We start from the raw sequence: 24,098 nt of genomic DNA, 5'->3' as shown, positions 1-24,098 counted from the left end.
TTGCCCATTTCCGGCCGCTCCATTGGCGAGGGCCCGCAAAAAACTGCGCAGGTGGAGAATTTTCGAACAACGGTCTCTGGCGCTCAATCTGATGACGCAGTTCGAGATCGCGCTCCTCAAACAAGAAGTTTTTGCCGCTGGGATCGAAGCGGGGCTTGATGGCTTTGGCGAAAGCGTTAACCGCCTTTTTCGCGTTGTCTTCCGCAAACGTCGGACGGCGGGCCTTGGACGATTCAAGTTCCGACAAGCTGCGCAATGGATCTTCAAGTGTTTTGCACAAGTTGCTGCTCTTTGTGGGGGGGGTGAATTGATTGGCAATGAGCAGGTTCTGCCGGGAGTTTACATACATCGACGTTATTCGCGCCCATCATCCGGGTTAGGCAAAAAGAGCGCGCGCGGACACTTTTCCCGCGCCATCTTTTGGTATCCGTGATTTACCGGGAAAATCACTAAATCCGGCCCAAAAAGAGCGCGCAACATCAAGAGCGCGCGGTAAAAATTAAATGTGCAATTGGACTGCCATAGATCACGGCGTCACATGTTGAAGCGTCGAAGGCTCTCTTCTAGATCTCGTCAAGATCTCGTCTTTCTCAATTCACTGTGCCACACACTGATGTATAGACGGCCAAGAACACGGTGAGCGGCTCTCCCACTGGCCGGTATACGACTAACGCTCGCCATCGGCACAAGGTTTCCTGCCACCCTCCCTTTTGACCAACCACCAGCGCGCGTGGACCAGGACGATCCCCGTGGTGTGACTCCCTTATATATCCTTGCGTGGAGGGTTCCCCCTCGCGACTTGGGCTTGTATCCTCGACAATTTTCCACCGTCAACCCATACTACACTAAGATGTGGTGCGAGGCGCGGGAGAAAGAGGACATGAAACAGCAGTGCGTCTCCCCTGACACTTTTCACGCCCTGGCACTTACACATATGCGACTCTTGCAGCATATCGCGGCCTTTGGTCTTCAACTGCATTCGTGACGATGAAGACAGCGATGTCATGTACTTTGTCGTCGACTCGAATAACAAGAGGCGCAGAATCGCACTGGACTCGCTCGACATGCGTCTTGCCAAGGAGACGCTTGAGGAGTTCTATGACCCAAGAGATGAGCCAGATGCAAAACTTGGCAATCCACTGTGGTACCGTGTTGGATCGTTTGACGATCACGTGCCCGCGACGACTTGAATCTGTAATACTGTGTATAGGGGAAAGTGATTATAACACCACACAACGACCATGTTCATGGGCCAAAACACTGTAATAAACCTTTCATTGGCTTGTAATTACTGACGAACACTCGCCACAAGGTTTCCTGCAACCCTACCTTTTGACCAACCTTGGACCAACCACCAGCGCGTGCGGACCAAGATGACCCTTGGGGTCTTACTCCTTTCAATATACTTGGGTGGTGAATTCCATGCCGCGACCTGGTTTTGTACCCCGGCAATTTTCCACGGTTGACAAATACTCCACTGAGGCGTGGCGGGAGATGAAGGGGGAGATGAAGGGGAAACGCAACATCAACGAGCAGTGCGCGTCCAGTCTTTTACTATGTCCTGGCGCTGACTTCTCTTCTCTCTTTAGACTCTCAGATCCCTTGGTCTTGAATGTCATTCGCGACGACGAGGACAGCGACGTTATGTATTTCGTTCAATTGTTGACTCAAATAACACAAAGTTCACCCTTCAAGTTGCGCTGGACTCCCTCGACGCGCGAGAGACTATGGAGGAGTTCTACGAGCCCAGGGATGAGCCAGATGCGAGGCTTGGCGATCCACTGTGGTACCGTGTTGGATCGTTTGACGACCAACCGTGTCGCGCTCACTCCCAGTCGTGTCGTTAGCTGCTTATTCTGGAAACACCGCACAAATTCCCTTAAAATACGAAACACGACTTTCTCATTGACCTGGGCTTGCGAACAACACCCTCACCAACCCCGTCCACACAATACAACCTTTCCCAAATAGCAACACAAGTATAGAATAGAAATGTTGGAAGCTCGCAGCATTGCTTATGTCTTGTAAAGTTTCCTTTAGCGACATGACCCGGACGGGCTTCTGCTCGAGTTTGAGCCGCCCTCCCAGTTATATTGCGGTGAATCATCGAAAGCGCCAACACGATACCAGATAGGATCGGTCAGCTGCTCGTCCAGCTCACGCTCGTACGGTTCATAAATGTCCTGCAGCGTCTCCTTCGTTACACGAATATCGAGCGAGTCGGGCGTGAGGTCGAATCTGTGGCGGTTCGTCGCGGCAATGAAGTACAGAATGTCGCTCTCTTCATCCGGGCGTATAGAGCAGAGGACATACGGCTGTCGCGTGCTGGTAAAGCCATCAACCACGGGACTGACGCAGAAGAGGAGAAACGCACTGTTGGCTGATTCCATGCTTCCGACGGGTTGCATACCACGCTTTGGTAAAATACTTGTCGACAGGCACAAATTCGTTCGGATATATGCTCAGGTCGCTGTTCCACACGCGCCACGCGAGGATATAGAACGGGGTCCGGCCCCGGGTATCGTTTTGGTTCAGCTGTGGCGGCGGTTGGTCAAAGGGGAGCGTGGCAGGATGGCTGCTTATGAGTAATTCGTAGCTGGACAAGATATTGCACCCACAGAGTTTTCGGTCGAGCCATGATTCAACTGACGAGCTGAAGGTTGGAGCGATGTTGTTGATGCTGCACGTGACCGCGTCGGCTCATCTTCGTTTTACAGCGTGAATCTAAGTATGTAGTTCTCTAATAGATATGACAAGTCTACAGTATATCCATCCTCCGCCCAGATAATTGTGTTCAATCAGCCTTTTGGTGCTTTCCGTGGCCGTTGGCCGCCGCCCCGTTTTGTTTCCTTGTCTTCTCCTTGGAGGAGAAGCGTTTACGCAAGGAAGAGATCATTTTGGTGAACCTGATCAGCATTGAGCAAATGTGGAACCAACACTGCTAGTACGCACCAAAACCAGTTCAGGCCTTGTAGGATTACGTTCCCGATACCGGGAACAACGAGTGCAGCTAAAGGAATCCTGTCCTTGTATTCGAACAGGGTTTCGTAGAATTGGTAGGACTATGGGGAGTTAGGACGGCGCATTGGGGCAGGTAGAGTTGCCGTACCCAATAGCCACCCGCGACCAGACGGACAAGAGCGAAGGAAACGACGAGAAGCACGCCGTTGATTAGTTGTAAGCTACCGCCGGTGCGGTTAGTCTTGTCCAGTGCCCAGTGGATGTTCAGGAAAAGAGTGCTCCTGGAAATAACAGTCAACGCAAGCGGGTTGTCGGAAGGAGTACACACGTCTCCCATAGCAGAAATCGCGGCGCGAAGTATCCAAGGAATGGGATCTGTGAACCGCCTTAAGGAGCAGCTGCGTTTCGCGTCTGGCACTCACAAATGAGAGGAGATAGATCGCGCCGCATGTTAAGCCATGCAGCACGAACCCAATGTTGTCGTAGTTTACAATGGCGTCCAGGGTGTCCCATATGAAGTAGCTAAACAGTGAATCAGCTTCTACAGCTGGCAGCGATCTTAACCACCGACCCACAAGCAATAGCTTGCACCGTCCCATTTCGCTCATGCCAGCCAAATGCGCGGTCGGCATCTAGCTCTGGCAGCCCTATGCATCGCCACGCAAGCGGCAGAATAACCAGCGCGTGCGCTTGAGAGCAGATATGTATGGCCCAGTTGTTGCGGGCTCGCGAGTTCATTTTGGCCCATTGCGTTGGAAAGAACAGGTTTGCAAAGAGAGGGACGGCGACAAGATGGATTACGTTGAAGAAAGCGAAAGATCCCAACAGCACGGAAACATAAGGCTGGATTTTGGGGAGGAAAGCATACACGTCCATGACGGACAGAGAAAAGTGGGAAGTGGCGTAATCAACATGACGCAATGTCATTCTCGACCTCGGTCACTCCGAGCAAGAAGGCATCGAGAAGCCTATCACTCCCGCAACTCCTTGTAGCCCACAAAGGTATGATGGCGCCGGCCGAATTCCTGGAGAAGAGCGGCGCCTTCACCAAGACTGGGCACCCACGAACCCCAACATCCCTCCCGACCTTCGAACCAGACCCGCGCGAAACGGACGATGAAGACGAACACAAGTCAAACACAAGTCCTTATTTATTCCATCTTATGCTTCATGCCTTACGGCTCCCAGGCACAACACCCCATCGAACGGCCAGACAGCCTTGTTGCCTGACCATCGCGTCTTAGTAGCTAGTGTACTTGTAGCGGTATAAAAATACAGAAACAAAAAAAACCTCCGTCACTCGCGCAACGAACGACGCGTCTTTTATCTTGACGCGGTGGACTCGCTTTTGGAGGGTATTCTGAACGGTTTTTCTTATCCCTCGAAGTATACTATGATAACCATGCTCGCTTTCGTGTTTATGTTTGCTACTTGAAGGCAGCGGAAACTAATCCTCGAACTCGCAGCTCCCATGCGACAAGGTTAACCCTCCGCGTAACTTCTATACGAATGATGTGGTTGGCGGTATGGAGGATGGTATGCAGATATGCGAAAGCGAGGGCATCCAAAGGTGTTGGTTCGCTGGTGAAATTGTGAATGGCCATTTCAAGAAGTAAAGAGCACATACGATGATCCAAGTAGCCATTTATCCGTGCCGAGGCGTTCAGCGAGAGCAGATATAGCTGCGCGGTACTTGGATTCGATGTCGGCTGGTGCAATGTGGCTCCCTACAGCAGGGAATATCGAGTTGATTCCGAATAACGGCGGCGGCGGAGGTGAGAGAATTGCTTCTAATGGCCTGGACGGAGGAGTTTCGAATGAAAACAGGGAGGCAAGATACGATGGCCGAGGTTGACTGAAAAGCTGAAAAGGATGAATGAGAGCTAGTTGGAGCGTCATGGTACTTGCCAATGCAGCATGAATGTCGCATTCCAGGAGAGATACCCATGCCCTACTTTCATCGAGCGCAGCTTGGTCTTTGTAGCCTTCTAACGGGCGCTCTGGCTCGTTCAACGTTTCTTCTGCCCAGGTTGGAATTAGTCTGGCTGGAAGAAGCTGGCCGTCGGGAAGATGCAAATTGGGAAGACGGGCGTCTAGTGCGCCTTCTGAAGCGATATCACGACGAATTGCGATGTTGGTCAGTCCACGGAGAGCCAAGTAAGCTTGCCATTTGAGGCATTCGACATCTGCACTGAGACGCGTTGTTGATCTTGGTGGACTGATCCAAAGAGTCGGTGAGACAGGATTCGGTGTCGAGCGTGGTAGGACATCGGGAAATGTGTGCAAGGGAAAGAAAGAGAATGCATAGGCGACAGGCCCAGGTACCTTGAAGGAGTCCATAATAAAAGTCGTTCAATCATGTGACGCCGCAGGCTTTCGAGCTTCCCGCTCGTCATGTCAGAAGAATCTTCATCCAATCCCTCTCGACCCGCTTCACCCGTATCCCCGCTTCCTCCGACCGCCCGCCCATTTCGATTCAACTGGGACCCAAACCAAAGAGGCCCAGAAAGCGTTTCCGGCACGACCGAAGGACGGGATTACTTCGCTGGCCCGTCGCGTCTCAATCTATTTAACACTTCTACCGCCAATCTTGGCCTGAGCTCTCTTCCTCAACAATGGAGCAGTACAACTCATGGATTTCATGGTGCGGCATCTTGCCTTCATAGTAACTCTGACACTCACCAAGTTTCACTGGCAAGCCATATCAACGGTATTGAACAACCCACACAAGAAACAGGCCCCTCCGAAAGCCCATTCTTCTCTTCCGGCTGTTGCGCCCGCCGAACTTCCTCGTGTACGAAGGAAGGACTTCGACTCTTACCTCCGAGCAATTGCTCCAGAGTGGGAAAGGCTCGAGCATAGTCACCAGCTTAGTCGTGAAGCCGAGCTACAACTGGAAGGGAGTTCAACCCCAAAGCCGACAAACGGCCCATTTACGCAAGCGTCAGGCCGCCCATTGCCACCATTGGACGTTGTCCCATCTGTCTTCTTCCAGCCAAACTTCAACCTCGGCGACCCGCGCACATTCAAAACTGTAACGGAACAGAATTCTGCTGAGCATGACCCTGCTTCGATATCTTATTCTCTACCACTCCTCGAGAAATTCTCGCATTATGCCGATACGGTTGAACAACACCTAGTCCGAGAAATCTCTATTCGGTCTGCGTCGTTTTTTGCTGCTCTCACAAATCTCCACGAGTTGCAAAGTGAATCCGAGCAATGCTTAGATCGCATTTCCAAACTTCGTGCCTTACTCAAAGAGGTGGACGATAAAAGCGCAAAGAAGGGTCTGGAGGTAGTGCGACGGGGTGGTCGGTTGCGGAATTTGGGAAAAGTACGCGAGGGCGTCACTTTTGTGGGTGGGGTGGTGGAAATGACGAGTGTTGCCAAGGGTTTAGTCGCCGCTGGCCAATGGGACCAAGCACTGACGGTGTTAACGGAGATGGAACATTTATGGGATGGTACTTCAGAACCCCAGCCTTCTAGTGTGGTGACCTCTCCAGTGGCAACTGCTGAAGGCAGCATCAACCGGAGGCTGCCAGCTCTGCCACCGACACCAGAAGAGCGGCCAGCCCCTTCGCCTTCGGTTCCTCCGCCAATACCATTATCATCGTTAACTGCTTTTGCAGCTCTGCCAGAACATCTTCGGACATTAACGTTGGAAATAACGTCTTCTTTATCAACAGAGCTCGTTTCCGTGCTTCGAGGTGATATTTTGGAACGTATCAACTCTGGGACTCCATCCAAGAAGTTGCACGAAGGCTTTACAGATCGTTTGCGACCTCTCTTACAAGGCTTGATACGGACAAACGGCATTCGCGAAGCAACACTGTCATGGAGAGAGATCGCGCTAGACGAAATTCGTGGGGTTGTGGCAACAGTGAGTAATATTTTGAAGTCAGATGAAGAAAACCCTCACTTATTCCGTATACGGTAGCATTTACCGGGGGTAGATCTAACGGAAGAACAAACAACAGTTGGCGGAGACACTTTGAGGTAGTATCTATTACTCCCTGCTCCTTTAATTAATGCTCGTAGGCCGGGACTGGCCAACCACCTCCGAAACATGCCACATGCCGAATTTTCAGTGCTCATACAATCTGTCTACAAGAGCTTCCTCAATGCCGTAGAAGGGCTTCAAGCCCAATGTGCGGCCTTTGTTCAGGTTCTTGAGACGACGAGGTATGTGACAGGTCAATTGAGCCAAGCGCCACATCTTTGACCGCATTCCAGCTTCCAGAATACTGCCGCTCTTCAAGAAGAACTTACGGACATTCTCAGCTCTGCTGCTGAGCTCTCCAACACGCAAGCTGCCAAATTAATTCTTCTTCGCGCCGAGCAGCATGCGATTCTCAGCCTCTCCGAGTTTTTCGTCTTCTTCAATGACTCGTGGTCATTCGTCGTCAAGTGTGAAGTGATATGCAGGCAAATGATCGTGGGCCTACGAGGCGTGGTAATCAGCCAGGTTCGTTTCAGCCACGTTTTCAATCGCATTCCTAACATGGCGCAGTCAAAGACGTTCCTACAAACTTTCCATCAGGCTCGATTGACCCAATCAGCCAGTCTTGTGGAAAACGAGCAATGGGAGCAAGTCGACGCGACACAGCCAATTCAGCACATTACTGATGTTCTCGTTGAATGCGCTGTAAAAGATGTACCCGAACTGTTGGTGTCTGCTGCCGCGCCTTCGCAATCGACCACGGACAGTCTAGCCCCTGAGAACCCTTCCAATGGCATCCCCCCTTCATCTCCATCTGCTCCGCCGCCCTCAAAGAAGGCCAATGGCTCATCATCCACGGCTAAAGCCGCAAAGATTCGTTTGCGGATCGAGGAACGCACATACTCCGCAGTAGCCGCGACTACTGAGGTTCTCTCGTTGCTACTCGACTATTTGCGCGTTATCGTCAACCTTTCGATGTTAACGACAGACACGATGAGCCGTGTGATTGAATTTCTCAAGGCTTTCAACTCTCGTACGTGCCAGGTTGTCTTGGGTGCAGGGGCAATGCGATCCGCCGGTCTCAAAAATATCACTGCGAAGCATCTCGGTATGTGCCCGAGACTTTTGTGTTGGCTCCATAATAATAAACTTTTTTTTCCACAGCACTCGCATCTCAATCCCTGTCCATTATGATAGCCCTCATTCCCTACGTTCGAGAGACTTTTCGACGGCACCTTAGCCAGAAGCAGGCTGTTATGCTAGTAGAATTTGACAAACTCAAACGCGTGTGTTCTCTTCCATTCCTCTCTCTCTTGTCCTTCGCCCTTCTAACACAATTTTGTACGGCAGGATTATCAGGAGCATCAGAACGAGATTCACGCAAAATTGATCGCGATTATGGGCGACCGTCTCAACGCCCATATTCGTACTTTCCAGGTAAGACAAGTTGGTGTTGTGAATACGGTCCAAGCGCTTATCGAAAACGTTAGTCCGTTGATTGGTCTACGCCACGGGAGGGTGTCAACTCTTACATGACAGTGTTGGTACGAGAGACGGTGACTCTTCACAAAGTGCTGTCGCGCCATCTCTCTGCCGCCGTTGTAGAGGTAAGAATGATGCTGCGGTCTTTACGCCGATGTTGATAGCGCGGTATAGGACGTGATGGTACAGGTATTCGCCGCGATCAACCACCGCCTTTCGGAAGAGTACGCAAAAGTAGTTTTGCCCAACGAAGAGGCGCGCCAGGGGTGCGTCTTTTCCCGGCCTTCGATAATGAGCGGTTTTTGACAATTTTGTGCCTTGACAGCCTCCTTACAGATGCGCGATTTTTGCATCAGAAGTTGGCTGAGCTCAAGAATGTCGGTAAACCAAGTGCGATGCTCGAAATTGTTATTGCCGAGCTACGTGTCCCCCAGCCAACTTCGCCCGCTGTGAACGCAACAAACTTCAATTCAGCGAAGTCACCAGCTACAATACCTAATGCGGCGTCTGTCCCCACGACCACAAACTCTACATCATTGCCTGCCCCGAATCCCAATCGAAATTCTCTCGCAGCACGTTTACGCTGGAACTCGCTTGCCGCGAATGCTATCAGCAGCAACGCCACCAATCCTAGTGTAAATGGCACTAATGGAGCAGCAAATTCGAGCCGAAGCTCGTCTCCCGTGACGAGCTCGAGTACTGTACCAAACGTAAATGGCACGAGTAAATCGCCACCGCCAGGGCCACTTCTGCGGACAAGCTCAAGTTCATCATCATTGAGAACGTCAGGTTTCAGACAACTGGACCCCTCCAGTCCTCGCCCGGAAAGCCCGCTTCCCGCTCTCCCACCAGAAGAAGCGGAGGACCCTCTTGGTGTGGGCCCTGCAACGCCACGGACACCAACAGCACGTCAATCCACTGTTGCTGTGACTGATCAACCCATCTCAGCGTCTCCTGAACGGGCGGACAATGGAATCTCACAAGCTGCCTCCTCGGCAACGACACCACAACAACCACCTCCATAGAGCTGTTGTTGTTACTAGTTTACGATACAATGCGGGTAATTTCTCTGAGCGCGGTGATAAGATGTGGAAAACTTTTTTCGATAGCGGTGTGATATGCAGAGAACGGGGAGCTTCTGGGGGAGTCATCAGGGCGGAAACAATCTTTTTTTTCGACACAGTTAATGTTGGATCGAGCCTGTGTGAACTTCCATTCTCTGGCCGTTTTCGGCGTTTGGCTGGAGAATGACAAGAGGGTTCTCAAGAACGAGTCAAAACGGTCGATCGTTCGCACGCAAAGTTGATTCCTTCCCTTCATCACCGTCGGCGTCGGTGTCGGTGTCGGCGACCGGCGCCATGGCAAACGAAGCAACCTGCACGCTTACCCAATCCCATCAAGCTGTGACTGTCGCGTGACATCTCGTGTTTTGACTACCATGACCGACAACGCGGTTTCGCCTGAACTCATGGACGTCTTCTACCGTCGTCTATTTCCCTACAAATCTATCTTCCACTGGCTGAATCACGCCCCTACTCCCGAGGACTACTTCACCAAACGAGAAATTGCTTTCAATCTTCCCAACGATGTCATGTTGCGATACCGGTCCTACCTCGATGTGGACGAGTTCAAGAACGAAGTATGCAAACTCGCCCCCACGCGTTTTGAGATTGGTCCAGTATACACATCTCGTGTGCGTCCTTACTCCTCCTCCTTGTCCCCATTGACCGGTCACAAAACAGCCTCGCGACAAAAAGACAGCGCGACAAGGCACATTCAACCCTGTTGCCCGCGAGCTTGTTTTCGATATAGATATGACCGATTACGATCCTATCCGAACATGCTGCTCATCAGCGGAAATATGCAAACGCTGTTGGGCCTTTATTGCCGCTGCCGTACGCATTCTGGACGAGGCCATCCGAGACCAATTTGGCTACGAACACCTGCTATGGGTCTACTCCGGTCGCCGAGGAATACATTTGTGGATCTCAGACCCAGAGGCAATGGTGCTAACCGACGAGCAACGCAAAGCGATCGTCAACTGGCTCTCAGTAGTGCAAAAGGACGAAAGCAAGCGACCGAATATCCGCTTTGGCTCCCGTCCACTGCCTGCATCTTTGAAGTTGGTAATTCATTGTTCATTTGCCATCAACTTATGTAGTGTCTAGACCTGCACTTGACCACCTTGCCTACGTTTTTGCCGACCTTATTCTGGTGGACCAAGATTGCTTCCTTTCAGAAAAGGGCTCTGAAGCGCTTCTGCGGCTAATACCGGACACGCGCATCGTCGAGACTCTGCGGAACGACTGGGCAGGCGAGTCCTCGGGCTCTGCAGCAAAGTGGCAAGCCTTCAAAGCCCAAATCAAGACCTACAAGAAGGATTCGTCAGCACGTGTGCGTTGCCACAATACTAGGAACGTCCGAAATTCTAAACACCCAACAGGCGCAATTAATTGCTGCGATGGAAGACATCATTCTCCAATACACGTACCCACGGCTCGATGAGAACGTGTCGAAGAAACGAAACCATTTGCTCAAAGCGCCTTTCTGTGTCCATCCAAAGACTGGTCGTATATGTGTCCCAGTCGACCCCAAGACTATCAAAACATTCGATCCTGAATCTGTCCCTACCGTCGCCCAATTAATTGCAGAGCTCGACAATGACACCGACTCACAGCACCATTCAGGCAAGCCATTTCTCTCAATACTCTGACGGTAATTTAACACGGTGAATTCAATGCAGACTGGGAGCGAACTTCATTGAAACCCTACGTTGAAATGCTCGATAAGCACAACCAACGAATTATGGATCATGAGCGGAAAATTCGTCGTGGGGCAGAAGGTGCGTGTCGCCGGCTGGGTCTTGAGCTTATTTTTTTAATGTCTACCAGATATGACTTGGTGATCAGGAGCGGTTTACTTTCGTGGTTGGCCTCGATGAGGACGACTTCCTGTGGATGTACTTTGATCTCCCGATGAATATAGTGTAAAAGAGGATTTACCACTGGCATCACATTCGAAGCGGAATGAAGTCCGATTTCAATGGACCAGCAGCGCTGCAGCAGGCACTGGCAGACTTCGGTTTTGGCCAGGGCTAACAGTTATCAGTCAGTCAATTCGGCCATATGCATCCATCTAATATTGCTCTTCGGCCGATTGACCATCATGAACACATTAGCATCCAGTGCGACAGGCTGCGCACTTCCCCGAGCACTTAACGCGCGTCAGCGCATTCAAGTTCTGCAGGCCGCGGCTAAGCATGAAGCTCTCTGTCCAGTCACACGGCCGGCAATATCCGATGCGAACCCTCATTTGCCAAAAAAGGCACTTCTCGCGCCAGATTTAGCTGGGTACTGGTTCGTGAGCTTTTACGCCTGTGCTTGTGTTCGCTGGCTGTCTGCTCTTCATTCTCGAGAGCTTGTCACCTGGATGGATTCGCGCGCTTCTAGATAATCTTGCTCTGGCGGGAGCGGTAGCGCGAATGCTGCGTTTAGTCGTCGAGTCTGGCTGAAGTGTGGCGAGAAGCATTTGCTGCTGCGAAGGTGGACTTTCCTGGCGACTGTTCTTTGCGTTGGAATAGGCAAAAAGAGGACCGACAATCGAAGCGATTTACTTCCAGTTGACTTGCTCTAGCTTTCACGTCTCGATTTCTCTACGCGATTCGTCTGCTCATCCCCCCGCAATTTCGGCGCGCGGGGCTCTTCGGTGAAGGCTAAGTCCGGTACTGGCTAGATGGTTAATTGCTTTCGTCCAATACACGCGAGATATTGCGGCTTCTTTCATGCGGCGCCAGTATAGGCGCACTAGTTCTCCGCTAAAAAGCAGACTAGAGTGACCGCTCGGTGCCGCGTTGAGGCTGGAGAATGGAGAGACCAATTTTCTCTGACTGATGGATCGCAGCTATGCGGTGCTTACTCGGCGGCTTTCACTGCGTCTTGCGCTCAATGCAACAGCAGTTCCATCTCGGAAAGTGAATGGGCGAGATGTGTATCCCCAATGTGGGTGACTCTGGCAGTGTCGCAGTCGGCGGCGTTCGATGACAAGCTGGTTCTTTCATGTTCTGCTCCATTCTACCCCGACTGTTTTTTTCTCAAGTCGAGTCGAGTTGCCAGTTGGGGTTGATCTTCCCGACGCCGAGTCCGCGGTGTTGCGTGGTCGTATCCCGCCATTGTTCTGTCAGGGTGTTCAATTTTTCTGCGCTGTCAGATTGGCTTGCTTCTATCGTTGTTGTCATCGCGAGTGTGTGTGTGCATCTGCTCTGGTCCAGGTCTTACAGGGGAAACATTTTTTCTTTCTTCCAGCGTATGTACGTCTGTTTGCCCTTGTAAGTCTGTTGATCTGTCCGTCGGAGAGCCCGAATCCTCACCTTGTTGTCAATGTTTGCCGGACCTTTTCAGTGTCACTTCGTGCCCTGTCCTTTTTATTTTGTGTCGTGAAGAGTGAGCCGTTTCGTAAATTCCTAAGCCCGCAGGCCATCACACCGGTTGCAGGGACAAAGAAAAGGCTTCCGTATTCGGCAACGACCGACCGGCGGCGGCATTGGCAACAGCGGAAAATCAGTAGCGGTAAGGGTTTTCTTGTTGTGTTTGAGGGCGAAAATATCTGGTCGCCCACTCGGTGACCTACGACCGCTACTCTGTGACGTCCGAGGAAAGGATTCGTGTCGTCGTGTCGCCGTTTTTGCGCGATCGTGGGTCACCATGGGCACCGTGACCTGCGCGTGACCGTAATTTTACTAATAGCGCATCATGAGTAATTTTGTGTGCCGAGTTGTAGGCGCGTCATCGTCTCGTCATCACGCGCAATCACGTTTTTCGGTTTACGCGCCACACACAAGGATTGGCCTTCCTGCAGCGCTCATTCTGCATTTTTGGGGCGTGGTAATAGCTCGAAGTAACGGTCGCACGTTTCTTTGGGCTCTCTTCTTCTCGTGTGACACCGCAAAGGGGACGTGTGACTAGAATCTTTACTCAGATCTGAGATTCGCGATCGGGGCTGGCCCCCTAAGGTCTTGTCAAAGCGTGACTCGATCGAATATATAAAGTAAGAAAGCAGGACAAGCGGACTTGGAGGACGCCGCCAGAAATGTTTGAAGACTACTGTCTCACTTGCGGCAAAGAGCTCGTCGACGGGTGCGTTGTCCACGGTCTTTTGCCTCCCCCCAGACTAACATGTCCCTTTCACCGTAGACGCACCTATTGTAACGAGGTCTGCCACAACGGAGATCTCACCTCGCCGTCGTTGTCCGAGTCCAGCAGCGCCTTTTCTTCTCCCCACCTCCAATACGCCCATGGGCAGGAGGTCCCACCTCTCGTTCCCTCTGCTTTGGGGAATCCACTCGCCTATGACCGGTACTCTGCCTCCTCATCCTCCGCTTCGTCTACCACTTGGTCCATCACCGACGACGAAAGCGAGCCCGAGCAACACTCACGAAATGGACTCTCCTACACACGGCGACCCTCGGGGACCAACAACGGCAGAGCCGTACTTCATTGTCGCACTGGCTCTGGCTCGTTGCAGTCTTTATCGCTACCCCAGTCTGCCCCAGACGACATCACCTCATTCGACCAACGCTATCACAGGGAGCAGCACAAACTAGACTTTGACACGGACAGTAAAGCAAACACGCACCTTTCAGAGGACCCACCCAGACAGCAGCACACGGCCACAGTCACGACCACCAAAGGGAGGAAGAAGACGAACCGCGCCAGCCTCCCGGTCTACTTCTCGAAGCTCCAGATAAACACCAACAAGTCGGAGGCAAGCTCCAGCAAAGCCTCGCCAACAGTTGCGTCTTCAGCAGCTTCAACGCTGCACCCCCGACTCTCCCCTCCCAACGCCTAAAGTTGGTCTCATGGCCGGGCTCGCAGCGACAGCAGCCCATGCCCACACTCCCCGCGGTCGTCGTCCCCATTCTCGCACCCGCACTCGTGACCACCCATCACCTTCCCGCAGCCACAGTCGCAGCCCTTCCCCTGCGCGACGTCGCGACTCTGAAGAGAAAGTAACCGACTTTCTTAGTGGTCTTGCTCGTGGTCGTGCTGTCCGTCGGAACAGCAGTCCACCAGCGAAGATGGTTGGCCCATCTGGCCAGTCACCGTATCATCTTCGGCTAAGCATATCACCAAAGCTTATCGTTGGCGAGCGAGGCCGCAGCAGCAGCAGAAACCTCAGCAACAGTCGACAACGGGGGCGAGCACGAGCGGAGGAATTGGACGGTGCTGGTCAAAGCCCAGAACATCCTGGCTTAGGGCTTGGGCGAAGCGGTCTTGTCGGCAGGGCTCGAAAAGGCGCTGTCGACGAGTGGTTTGGAATTCGCGGAAATGGGACTGGACGATAAGCCTGGCCTTCGTTTGCGATCCCAAAAGCAAAAAAAAAAGGTGCAGCCTGCGCCAACGTTTTTTTTTTCCTTTTCGACACGAACAACACACGTCCACTCCTCACTCCATTCGCATTTTCTTTGGCATTCGACTACTGGAAGAAGTAAATCAAAAAGGCAAAACTGTATCACCCCCCCCTCCTTCGCATTTCTCCTTGGGCCATACCATTCGCATCGCATACCACCACCATCTCAGCTCTCCTTCACAGAAACGCGCATCATACACACACACCCATTATTATTTCCGCCCATCTCATCTCACGTTCCTAGCAGTAGGCGACTATTAGACTACGAGTAACAGTAGTAGTGCAGAAAAACGAAATAAAATTTGACTTGACGGTCTGTCGTGGGTGGTGCGAAGTGTCGGCCGGTGCCTTGCCTCTGGTCTGGTTTGGGAGATGTGAAGTGGAGTTACTTGGACTAGTCCATTCGAAGATGAACGAAAAGGTACCGCCTATCGCGTGTGACGGACTGCGAGGGTAGGATTCCTGATTCACGCATTCGAAAGGCGTGCGTGCAGTCAGCCGTCTTATTCGTATAAACGTGCTTTGGGCCCACAAAGTCGTCAGTAGGGGGGCAAGGGGGAGGCTTGGCTCGCGCACGATGGCGCAATCTGTTTTTTTTTTTTTTGCTCCCAACGATCGCGACTGTTCTCGATCTTACTCCCTTGGCTGGCGTGATTAAGCGCGCCCTTAACCTAGTCTACGGACAAGCAAAAAAAAGCAAGCAAGTAAAACAAGGCACGTCGTCGGCTGCGGACATCGCCCGTTGGTGGGTCCCGCCCGGATCCGATTAGATGTGAGCTGTAACTGTAACTGTAACCACAAAAAAGTTGACATTGTTGTCTCGACATCCCATAGAGTTTAGCCACTATTTAGTGTGCGTCGGACGCCTCAGTTGACGGCGGCAATTGACGAGGAAAGCTGATTTATTGAGCGGCAGGGTGCGAAAAAAAAGGCTGTTTCCTTGGTCGGGGACTAAGGGGGCACGTTTCACGAATGCGGAACGTGCGCGCAGCAGCGGGGAGCTTACTAAGTAGTCAGTGCGCGTGCGTTGTAAGCATCGCAAAAGGAAAAAAAAAAAAAGATGTCGAATGGAGGTCGGGCGTTTCGGCCCCGTGAACCGTACTGATTAGAGTAAGACGCCGACTGGGGCCGTGTTGCACGGGCAGGCGCCAGTCTAGCCTGTGGCGGTGGCAACTAGGCAGCGGGCATGGCACTGGAGTGGAGTAAAGCCCACCTCGAGTTCGCGGGAAGGCGGTCCGAGTCCCAGCCAGAAAGCAAATCCCTTGCCTTCGGAATCGGGAAATCAACAAAAAAGGAAACCGATTTCTTCCCTTCTTGGAACGATAACCATTTGAATAGGCACGCAGACAGCTAGGAGTAGAAAAGGAGGGGTCGGCCGTCGATCTTCCGATAGAACGCAGAATTGGTTCCGCCTTCTGAATCCCGGCCTGGTGGCCAAACGGAGCAGGCAAGTAAAGACCCAGTTCATGTTCGATTGTCGAGAATCGCCACAGACCCGAAAGCGGCGTTTCAGTGCTTTTTATCCCCCGACATCGAGATTAAGTACCGGCGAATCGGCATTCGGCGACTTTCCGCTGTAAAATGTGAAGGTGGGCGCGTGATGATTTCAATTGAAATGAGTAAATAAACAGGCAACTTGAAGCAAGAACAAGCAAACAGGCACCTCCATAAATTGAATGATCGCATCACTATCGCCACAAATCCGTGTTGCGGTGCAGACGGCAGGCACACGCACGGTGATGCCGAGCATTGAGCCGTCGAGCCGACATCACACCCTCGACCATAAATGGCTAAATTTGGAGACCCGCTGACGCGGGTGTTTTGTTCGTGAATGTGTTGGTGGAGATGGTCACGTCGTGTGGCCACACGACACTCGCGCGATTCAGTATCGCTGTCGTCTAAACAAAGAGCTTGTTCTTGGTGATGTGTTGGCGGGAAAACAGCCACACTTGTCTTGGGGATCCAGGCAAGAAGAACACGGTGAAGTTGATGTGGGGTCGCATACAGATGATAGCCTGCGGGCAACACGTCCAAAGAAAGACCAAGGTCGCGTTGAAGACCGTCAGTGCAGAAAGTTGCGGGCTTGTAAACGAGCGATGGGTCGGTGTCTTCTTTGTAATTCAGTCAGCGAATATTTGTCGACGCGGAGAAATTTAAGCGGTGGAGATGGACGAGGTGAAATGAACACACGCGTCAGTGATGTCGAGTATAGCGTCAAAGAAGAACTTCGGGGTTCACAGACTAGTGAGGAAGAGGATACAGTTGCCGGGTTAGTTACCCACCATGTCGTATTCCCGCTATCAGATGGGTGCGAGAGAAACAATCTCTCTCGTGACCTGCGGCGATTCGGGTACCCTGCCTGCTAGGTGTCCGGCTGGGCTTCGGTATTTTGGACTGTGAACTTGGATGCGCGTGGTGGCCAAAGGCGGCCGTCGGTGAGTGGAGTAAATCGTAGCTCTTCGAAGTTGTTCTTGCGCGGTTGTCCCGAATAAGCCACAAGCACACACACCAGACCAATGTTCTTGCGTCTGGCAGATGTAAATGTAGAGCACATCGCTTTCATGTGGGATCATTGTCCAGTTGCTGTTCATCATGTGTTGTGTTGTTTGCCCATCCACTAAGTAGAGCGCGGATGTTGATGTTGATGCGGCCGGCAGAAGACCGAGGTTCGCTGTAGTCCTTGGCTTCAGGAAGGCAGCCGCACATGTTTTCAGGTGGGGGTCGAGTAGGAAGTGATGTGTGACACTGGCATGCAGTGACCACCGACCAACAGAAAACCACCACGTCCTTCGCTGCCCAATCTATGTGTGCCAACAATCCCCCCCTCTGAATACGACACCGAAACATATAATTGCGGGTTGCGCGATTACTGTCTGGTCTCGTCGGAGATTGCGTCCAGCTACACCCGTGTTTGTCGCCGAGGGACTTGCGTCTGCTGTCGCTGCTGTGGTCTTACCCCGGGGCCGGTGCCGTGTCTCTATACTAGTACTTGTGGTGGGACCGCTTGACACGCACGCGGTCATCCCGGGGACCAGCAGTCTGTTCCCTTTCACGCCCAGCTTCAACCCCAAAACTAAACACAGACATCGTAATGTCGTACACTGGTAAGAATTGGGTCTCGAACTCAACGGTGGTCAACGGATCGCGGACAACAGGCACGGTAAGTTGCATAGCCGTGCGTGAATGAATCTCAGGGTGTAGGAGATCATGATTTGTCGGATGGATAGAGGTGGACTGAACCAAACTCGAATACGGTCACATGTTTAGATTGGAAAGACGCGCGCGTGTTTGTCTCCCGGGCGTCGTAGCCTGGCAAAACAGGATCGTGAGGGCGTTCACGACCGTCCACAAGGCAAAGGAGACAGTCAAGTCGGAAACAATTGTGTGGATGTTTTTATTGGTATTTAACGGAAGGCTAAAGCCATACTGTGGAATAGAGCTTGTGTTTCTCTGTCAGCGCCATGAACAAAAGAAAGGTTGAGACAACTCCAAAACGGGGCTAACCCGGGATCGAACCGGGGGCCTCGCCCATCGCTGACCACGACAGTGGCCGGGAAAACCCGAAGGGCGAATCATACCTCTAGACCATTAGCCCGTGGCCAATGGCGAGAATAATAGGAGGTAGGGCCCACTGAGCATGAGATGAAGAGTATCCAGCACATTTGCATTTGCTCTCACCGAAGAACGTTATCGAGATAGCTCGAATATGAGTAAACCACATCAATTTAGTTTGAAATTCATTTACTACAAGTAGATTGTCGACACAGCTCCTTCATGTCTTGCAGCGCATCAATGCTTCTGAAAGGGGGTCCTAACTATCTTGAAACTTCTAGGTAGAATTTGAAATGTGATGCAGGCCATGTGCCGTGGTAGTTAGTGGTCCTGGACAAATTATCTTGAACCTGAAGCCGGATTCTACCTAACGCACAGCCATGCCAGCTATATCTGTCGACGTCACTGTAACCTGTGACAGACCACAACACAACCAAACTTTACTCGTCCACGTTCCCAATAAGGCAATTCTGGTTAGCTCGGACCCCGTCGGCTGATACCTCAGCGCCACGCCGCGTTGATCGATCTCTGCCGGTCATCGATGACTGGGTGCTATCATGCGTCCGATATCGGTTAGCGCTTTGTCATGGTTCGATAAGGGTTCCACGAAACGACACAAGGGAGTTCGACAGCGATAGAATCCAGCAGTCCGAAGCTCCGCTCAGGAGAACCCAGCTCGCATTTTTGAACATGAGGCATCAGGTGAGTGTGACATGTGTGACACTTCTCTTTCTGCCGGACTCTATACGTCAACTCTGACCACCAACTGCGTTGTTTATGTGCAATCGATTGCAAAATCAAGTCTCAGTCTCGCTGAATGCAGCTTTATCAATCAGGCAATACCACAACAAACCTGACTTTTTGATGATACCCTGACTTGATTGCGGTTAGCAAACGTAGCTCATTGGCTGACACTACATCGATTTCGGGTGACTGTCCGAGTTGTGCCTCGTGTGTGGTACTCATAGCACGTTCCAGAGGCGTTGTGATGATGGTAGCGCGCCTGCAGGATAACACAATAAATACTGCGTGTCGTATCGAGACTAAATAGAAGCAAACACCAGCAGATGCATTGGTGGTGGTGGTGGGATTCTCTGTGCACGAGGATCAAGTTATACTTGTTATGTAGAGCAGACCCTTCTTTGTCTTCATCCACCATCGCCCTGACCGACTCGTAGCCACAATTGATTCGCTGTCCCCCAGTCATTCGCCGGCCCCTTCACCGGCTGAGGCTTCTTCACTTGTCCGTAGAAGGTCAGACGACTCTGACCTAACTCCCTTCACCCCCGAGCCTGGCAAGTCTGCATTGTAGATACCAACGGCGTATATGCCAAGACTGACCGTGTTACAGTGTCCGAGTCTACGCGGGCTCGTAAGCGTCAACGACTGGCCAGTCCTACTAGTACGGTTTCGATCGAAACAGCTTCAACAATGCGCTTTCCAGAGCAACCAGCAACTCCTCCACAAACAGTAGCTGGCCCATCCTCTCTCGGCCTCGACCACCCTCTCCCCACAAACGGCGTCGCCCACGCGAATGGCTTCACAAACGGAGCAACAAGTAATGGTGCGCAGAAGTCAAATGGTCACTCTAAGCAGTCGTCTGCTGCTGCTCGCTCTATTGCTCGTGTCGCACTCCCCGGCACCAGTCTTTACCCAGACGACTCCAATGTAGACAGGGAGGAGTTCGTGAGGCTAGTAATACAGAGTTTACGGGATGTGGGCTACCAGTACGTCCTCTGACTCCCCCATGTCGCTTCAACGACCAAACCTCTCCCTAGCGAAAGCGCCGCGACTCTCGAAGCCGAGTCTGGCTACTCAATGGAATCACCAGAAGTCGCCGAATTCAGACGTTACATCAACGATGGCTTGTGGTCTAAAGCGGAGAATGCACTCATTGCGTTGGGCGTTGGTTTGCAGGACCCCGAACATCTACCCGTGCGTGGTCTTCCCGCGGACTCTTGTTTGATAACCAAGCCGGCTTAGGATGCCAAGTTCCTCATCAACCAACAGAAATACCTGGAGTTGTTGGAGGCCCAGAAGATGACAGACGCTGTCCATGTGCTCCGTAATGAGATAGCGCCACTCGGAGTCGAGACCGAGCAACTCCATCTACTATCCAGGCGCGTCGTTGCTTGTTGCAAGATTCTTCAGACCACTGACGGCCTTCTAGTCTGATAATGTGCGCCAAAGCATCAGAACTACGGGAAAGGGCGCAATGGGATGGCGCGGCAGGCAGCTCGAGACGAATATTGTTGGAGAATCTACATCGTGTGTGTCCTCCAACCTGGTTACGAGTGCTCACCGTTGGCAGGATATATTCACCCGTCCATAATGGTACCCCCAAGGCGATTTTCGACACTCCTCCATCAAGCGGATGCTTTTCAGCGTCACCAATGCGTATATCACAATATACCAAGTACCCCAACAGGGTTTACTCTCTTCTCCGACCACCAATGCGATAAAACTGCTTTCCCCCCGCATAACAACAACCATATTGGAAGTCCATACGGACCAGGTCTGGATGCTTGAATGGAGTCGGGACGGAAACTTGCTTGCAAGTTCCAGTAACGATAAGCTGGTTATCATATGGGGCCTAAAGGTGTGTTCCGGTCCTCATTGGTGACAGCATTTCAATAGTAGAGTAGCCGGAGACCGAGACGACATCAGTAAGAGAGTGGGAGAAGCGGCACGCATTGCTTCACCAGTACCCTGTTATCTGCATGGCATGGTCGCTGGATGATTCAATCCTTCTTGCTGGTACGGAGCACCATATAAAGATGTGGAACACAGAGGTGTGTCCAACTTGTTCCATAAAGACTTACCAAGCTTATGCTTTATCAAAGACCGGGGTCTGCGTGCGAACACTTATGAAGCATACTGAACCGGTAACCTCCTTGGTGTGGCTCCCGGACAAATCCGGGTTTTTCTCTGCCGGAATGGACTTCAAGATCTACTTTTGGGCATGTCTCCCCTGTTCGTTCCGTCGTTCAACCCTACTCACATGGACTTAGTCTCCAGATGGTTCAAACCCACAAGAGTGGTCTGAGGCACCGATACGGGTAGCGAGCATGGTATTAACGCCGGATTGCTCCCGTTTCGTTGTGATTGGGATGAAGGCGCCGTCGCCCATCGACGGTCGCCCGGATGGCGAAGCTCCGGCTGCCTCAGCTTCAGCACCACCACCCAAGGATGAACATCGAATGCTGGTCTTTGACTACGATACCAAACATATTGAATTGTGGGTCATTTTATGGGCAAAAGAAAGAGAATCTAATCAGCATCCAGAGACATACCATTTGACGGCGAACTGACGAGCTTGAGCATATCGCGCAACTCACAATACGTTTTGATCAATCGCTCCCCAGATGTGAGTCACAATTGGCAACCTTCATTGCGAATATTGTTAATGACATTTGAATGTAGGACATCCAACTCTGGGATATCAATACTGCACGCTTAATACGGAGGTACACGGGCCAACGGCAGTCTACAGACATCATTCGAAGCTGCTTTGGTGGATTCGAGAGCAACTTCATCGTCAGTGGGAGTGAAGGTATGTTTTTTTTTCTATCAGTGAGCCCTATCGATAGACTGAATTCGTTACTAGACAGCAACGTCTATGTCTGGCATCGGGACACTGGTGTTCTGCTAGAGGTACTCGAAGGACATGGAGAAGGCAGCGTCAATTGTGTCGCATGGAATCCACGGAACGAGCGCATGTTTGCCAGCTGTTCGGACGACCACACGATCCGCATTTGGGAGTCTGCCGATGTCTTGGACCCACCCAACCAGTTTGCTACCAAGAGCAAAGGCAAGACGCGCCAACATTGGGAAGATGGCGCCTCAGGCTCATCATCACTACGAACATGACCACTTTCTCCCCGTCACTGTTGCATTCACCCTTACTTGTGCTCTCCATCTAACGACTCTTTCTTCCTTACACATCGCAACCAAACCAACCCATCGCATTTCTTCCTAATGTAATACATAACGCGCACACGTCGGCAGGACTTCTCCCCGTAAAGTACAAATCTAAGCATAGATACGCATTGAAACAGAAACAGAACCCAGTGAATTTGCGGGATCAAGGAGCACTTGCCGTCTGAAGACCTTATCAGTGGTTGTCTAGACAGCCGCTGTTGCTTCCATAAGCGGATTCTTCCACGACCGCGAGACATAATCTACAACAAGTACATCTTCAGAGCAGCAGTGGCAGGCAAGAAAACAGCGGACACCATGGCCGAAGAGCTGGAACCAGAAAAATGCCCGTCCTCGCCTCGCCGCGGCCTAGTCGGTATGAACCCCCAAGCTAAGAGCCAGATCTAGTAGAGTACATTAAATATACCAGAGAGAGAAAACCGCCATCGTGAGAGTAAGGGAGTAATAAATACGGTTGCCTCAACTGACACGTTGCGAATAAGCACGGTGTTTAGGCATGAATAATGAGGCGCCAGGGTCGCGTTGCTTGCGGGGAGATGGTCCAGAGGCCTCGGTGGGGTTTGGTCGCTGTTTCTTACGCGGAGGTTCGTCACGTTTCTCTGGTGAGATGCTCGGTGGCGGTTTGAGGGTAGAAGTTGAAGGAGCGGTGTTGTGGAGTCCAGATATGGCCGACGAGTTTGAGCCCGACGCGATGGATTTGCTGATCGGCTTGGCAGTGGAGGTAGGGACTTTGTGAACAACGGTGGTGACAGTAACACGACTCGAACTCCCACTCGTTTGGGAAGTGGGCAGGAGGGCGGAGTTGTTCGGCGGTAGTACTCGGTAGCTTTTCCCGCCATTTGGCATAGATGGTAGCATGGGTTTGCGATAGATATTCTTCTGCAAGCGTGAGGCCTCCGACCTAGTCTTCTGAAATAGCGTCTTCGGAGGAGCGGCAACGCCCCCTGCCAAAGATTTTAGACTCGAGGAGGGGAAATAGAACAACGAGTGCCACTGACATTTCCGTTTGGCCGTCGGGACCTGGGTGGTATATTTAATTTCTTGCTCCTTCCTTCGTTCGTCCGCTTCTTGACGCTGCCGCCGTAGTTTGTTTCCGATTTCTTCTATCCGACGTTCCTCCTCCTCCACGAGAGCCTGGATGGGAAAAGTTGACAATGATGTCCGCAGATGAGCATCAAGGGTGGACTAACAAAGTATTTGTCTCGCCAGGAGTCGGGTTCAGGTAGTTCACCCGAATTGTAACGATCAGCAGCCGCAGGGTAAGACTTAAAACACAACTGCTTCCAGATGCCTGAGTAATTTTGTTGGTGAGATGATTCGGGCAAACGAATGAGTCCCATACCCGGTGTATCTCGCTCAAGATGCTGGAAGACATGTCAATCTCGGCTTTCACTGCGGCAGGCCTGACGCACCGGAGAGGCTTGCTCCAGCCTGAGAAGTTGGTCGACGGTACACCGCTCGAGAATGGGCTTAACGAGGTCATAACGGAGTTCGTCTCCCAAGCTGCTAATGCCTGAAAGGGATATCAGGCCATGTTATGCTGTAAAATAGACACTTTACAGTCTACATGGACTGCAGCGACTCGTTGACAGAGCGAAACTAGCGTCGGAATTCTTCTTTCATGCATGGCGTGAAGAGGTGGTGGTCGTTGAGAGAGAAAGCGGTGTCACAAGCCGGATCAGTATACTCTGCTTGCCTCCGTCGGAGTCCGCCGCTCGTCGTTGAATGGCGTTAAAACCCGCTAGGAACCAGGGGACGGCTCCGCGAAAAAACGTGGCTGGGATGTGAACTTTCAAGTACTTTGAAGGCAATTCTCAAC

General features: G+C 51.8%; 9 protein-coding genes across 9 annotated transcripts; 6 read left to right on the top strand and 3 right to left on the bottom strand.

Moving 5' to 3' along the window:
* Positions 1-562: 562 nt before the first annotated feature.
* MIND_01080000 (uncharacterized protein) lies at positions 563-1,190 on the top strand (the record flags this gene model as incomplete). Its single annotated transcript, XM_037367373.1, has 3 exons — positions 563-636; positions 691-891; positions 950-1,190. Exons 1-3 carry the CDS (start codon positions 614-616, stop codon positions 1,188-1,190), a joined length of 465 nt encoding a protein of 154 aa, XP_037216767.1. The 5' UTR covers positions 563-613.
* Positions 1,191-2,794: 1,604 nt separating this feature from the next.
* On the bottom strand, positions 2,795-3,852 carry MIND_01079900 (TLC domain-containing protein; the record flags this gene model as incomplete). The annotated part of the gene is made up of 6 exons (XM_037367372.1): positions 3,533-3,852; positions 3,384-3,483; positions 3,290-3,336; positions 3,110-3,242; positions 2,953-3,062; positions 2,795-2,906 (listed from the first exon to the last, which is right to left on the bottom strand). Exons 1-6 carry the CDS (start codon positions 3,835-3,837, stop codon positions 2,795-2,797), a joined length of 807 nt encoding a protein of 268 aa, XP_037216766.1. The 5' UTR covers positions 3,838-3,852.
* A 536-nt stretch (positions 3,853-4,388) lies between these two features.
* Positions 4,389-5,301, bottom strand: MIND_01079800 (GST-C-6 domain-containing protein; the record flags this gene model as incomplete). Its single annotated transcript, XM_037367371.1, has 2 exons — positions 4,389-4,542; positions 4,589-5,301. The coding sequence occupies 2 exons, from the start codon at positions 5,299-5,301 to the stop codon at positions 4,389-4,391; spliced, it is 867 nt and encodes a 288-aa protein (XP_037216765.1).
* Positions 5,302-5,355: 54 nt separating this feature from the next.
* On the top strand, positions 5,356-9,408 carry MIND_01079700 (Vps54 domain-containing protein; the record flags this gene model as incomplete). The annotated part of the gene is made up of 11 exons (XM_037367370.1): positions 5,356-5,605; positions 5,661-6,841; positions 6,899-6,957; positions 7,000-7,143; positions 7,195-7,426; positions 7,472-8,009; positions 8,066-8,187; positions 8,252-8,338; positions 8,392-8,508; positions 8,558-8,649; positions 8,709-9,408. 11 exons carry the CDS (start codon positions 5,356-5,358, stop codon positions 9,406-9,408), a joined length of 3,522 nt encoding a protein of 1,173 aa, XP_037216764.1.
* A 401-nt stretch (positions 9,409-9,809) lies between these two features.
* Positions 9,810-11,288, top strand: MIND_01079600 (DNA primase; the record flags this gene model as incomplete). The annotated part of the gene is made up of 6 exons (XM_037367369.1): positions 9,810-10,076; positions 10,126-10,505; positions 10,552-10,777; positions 10,827-11,070; positions 11,127-11,225; positions 11,275-11,288. The coding sequence occupies exons 1-6, from the start codon at positions 9,822-9,824 to the stop codon at positions 11,286-11,288; spliced, it is 1,218 nt and encodes a 405-aa protein (XP_037216763.1). The 5' UTR covers positions 9,810-9,821.
* A 2,150-nt stretch (positions 11,289-13,438) lies between these two features.
* MIND_01079500 (uncharacterized protein) lies at positions 13,439-14,227 on the top strand (the record flags this gene model as incomplete). Its single annotated transcript, XM_037367368.1, has 2 exons — positions 13,439-13,515; positions 13,573-14,227. Exons 1-2 carry the CDS (start codon positions 13,469-13,471, stop codon positions 14,225-14,227), a joined length of 702 nt encoding a protein of 233 aa, XP_037216762.1. The 5' UTR covers positions 13,439-13,468.
* Positions 14,228-14,265: 38 nt separating this feature from the next.
* MIND_01079400 (uncharacterized protein) lies at positions 14,266-14,723 on the top strand (the record flags this gene model as incomplete). The annotated part of the gene is made up of 2 exons (XM_037367367.1): positions 14,266-14,343; positions 14,385-14,723. The coding sequence occupies 2 exons, from the start codon at positions 14,266-14,268 to the stop codon at positions 14,721-14,723; spliced, it is 417 nt and encodes a 138-aa protein (XP_037216761.1).
* A 5,048-nt stretch (positions 14,724-19,771) lies between these two features.
* On the top strand, positions 19,772-22,210 carry MIND_01079300 (WD-domain-containing protein; the record flags this gene model as incomplete). Its single annotated transcript, XM_037367366.1, has 11 exons — positions 19,772-20,067; positions 20,119-20,275; positions 20,324-20,464; positions 20,511-20,634; positions 20,686-20,939; positions 20,986-21,132; positions 21,184-21,313; positions 21,359-21,578; positions 21,626-21,707; positions 21,764-21,893; positions 21,948-22,210. 11 exons carry the CDS (start codon positions 19,772-19,774, stop codon positions 22,208-22,210), a joined length of 1,944 nt encoding a protein of 647 aa, XP_037216760.1.
* A 528-nt stretch (positions 22,211-22,738) lies between these two features.
* Positions 22,739-23,906, bottom strand: MIND_01079200 (uncharacterized protein; the record flags this gene model as incomplete). The annotated part of the gene is made up of 6 exons (XM_037367365.1): positions 22,739-23,223; positions 23,278-23,413; positions 23,470-23,570; positions 23,622-23,643; positions 23,692-23,792; positions 23,840-23,906. The coding sequence occupies 6 exons, from the start codon at positions 23,904-23,906 to the stop codon at positions 22,739-22,741; spliced, it is 912 nt and encodes a 303-aa protein (XP_037216759.1).
* Positions 23,907-24,098: the final 192 nt, after the last annotated feature.

Source organism: Mycena indigotica, assembly GCF_014461135.1.
Source record: "Mycena indigotica strain 171206Taipei chromosome Unknown Mind.scaff0009, whole genome shotgun sequence".
Taxonomy (NCBI): domain Eukaryota; kingdom Fungi; phylum Basidiomycota; class Agaricomycetes; order Agaricales; family Mycenaceae; genus Mycena; species Mycena indigotica.
This window is presented reverse-complemented; position numbering and strand designations above follow the sequence as displayed.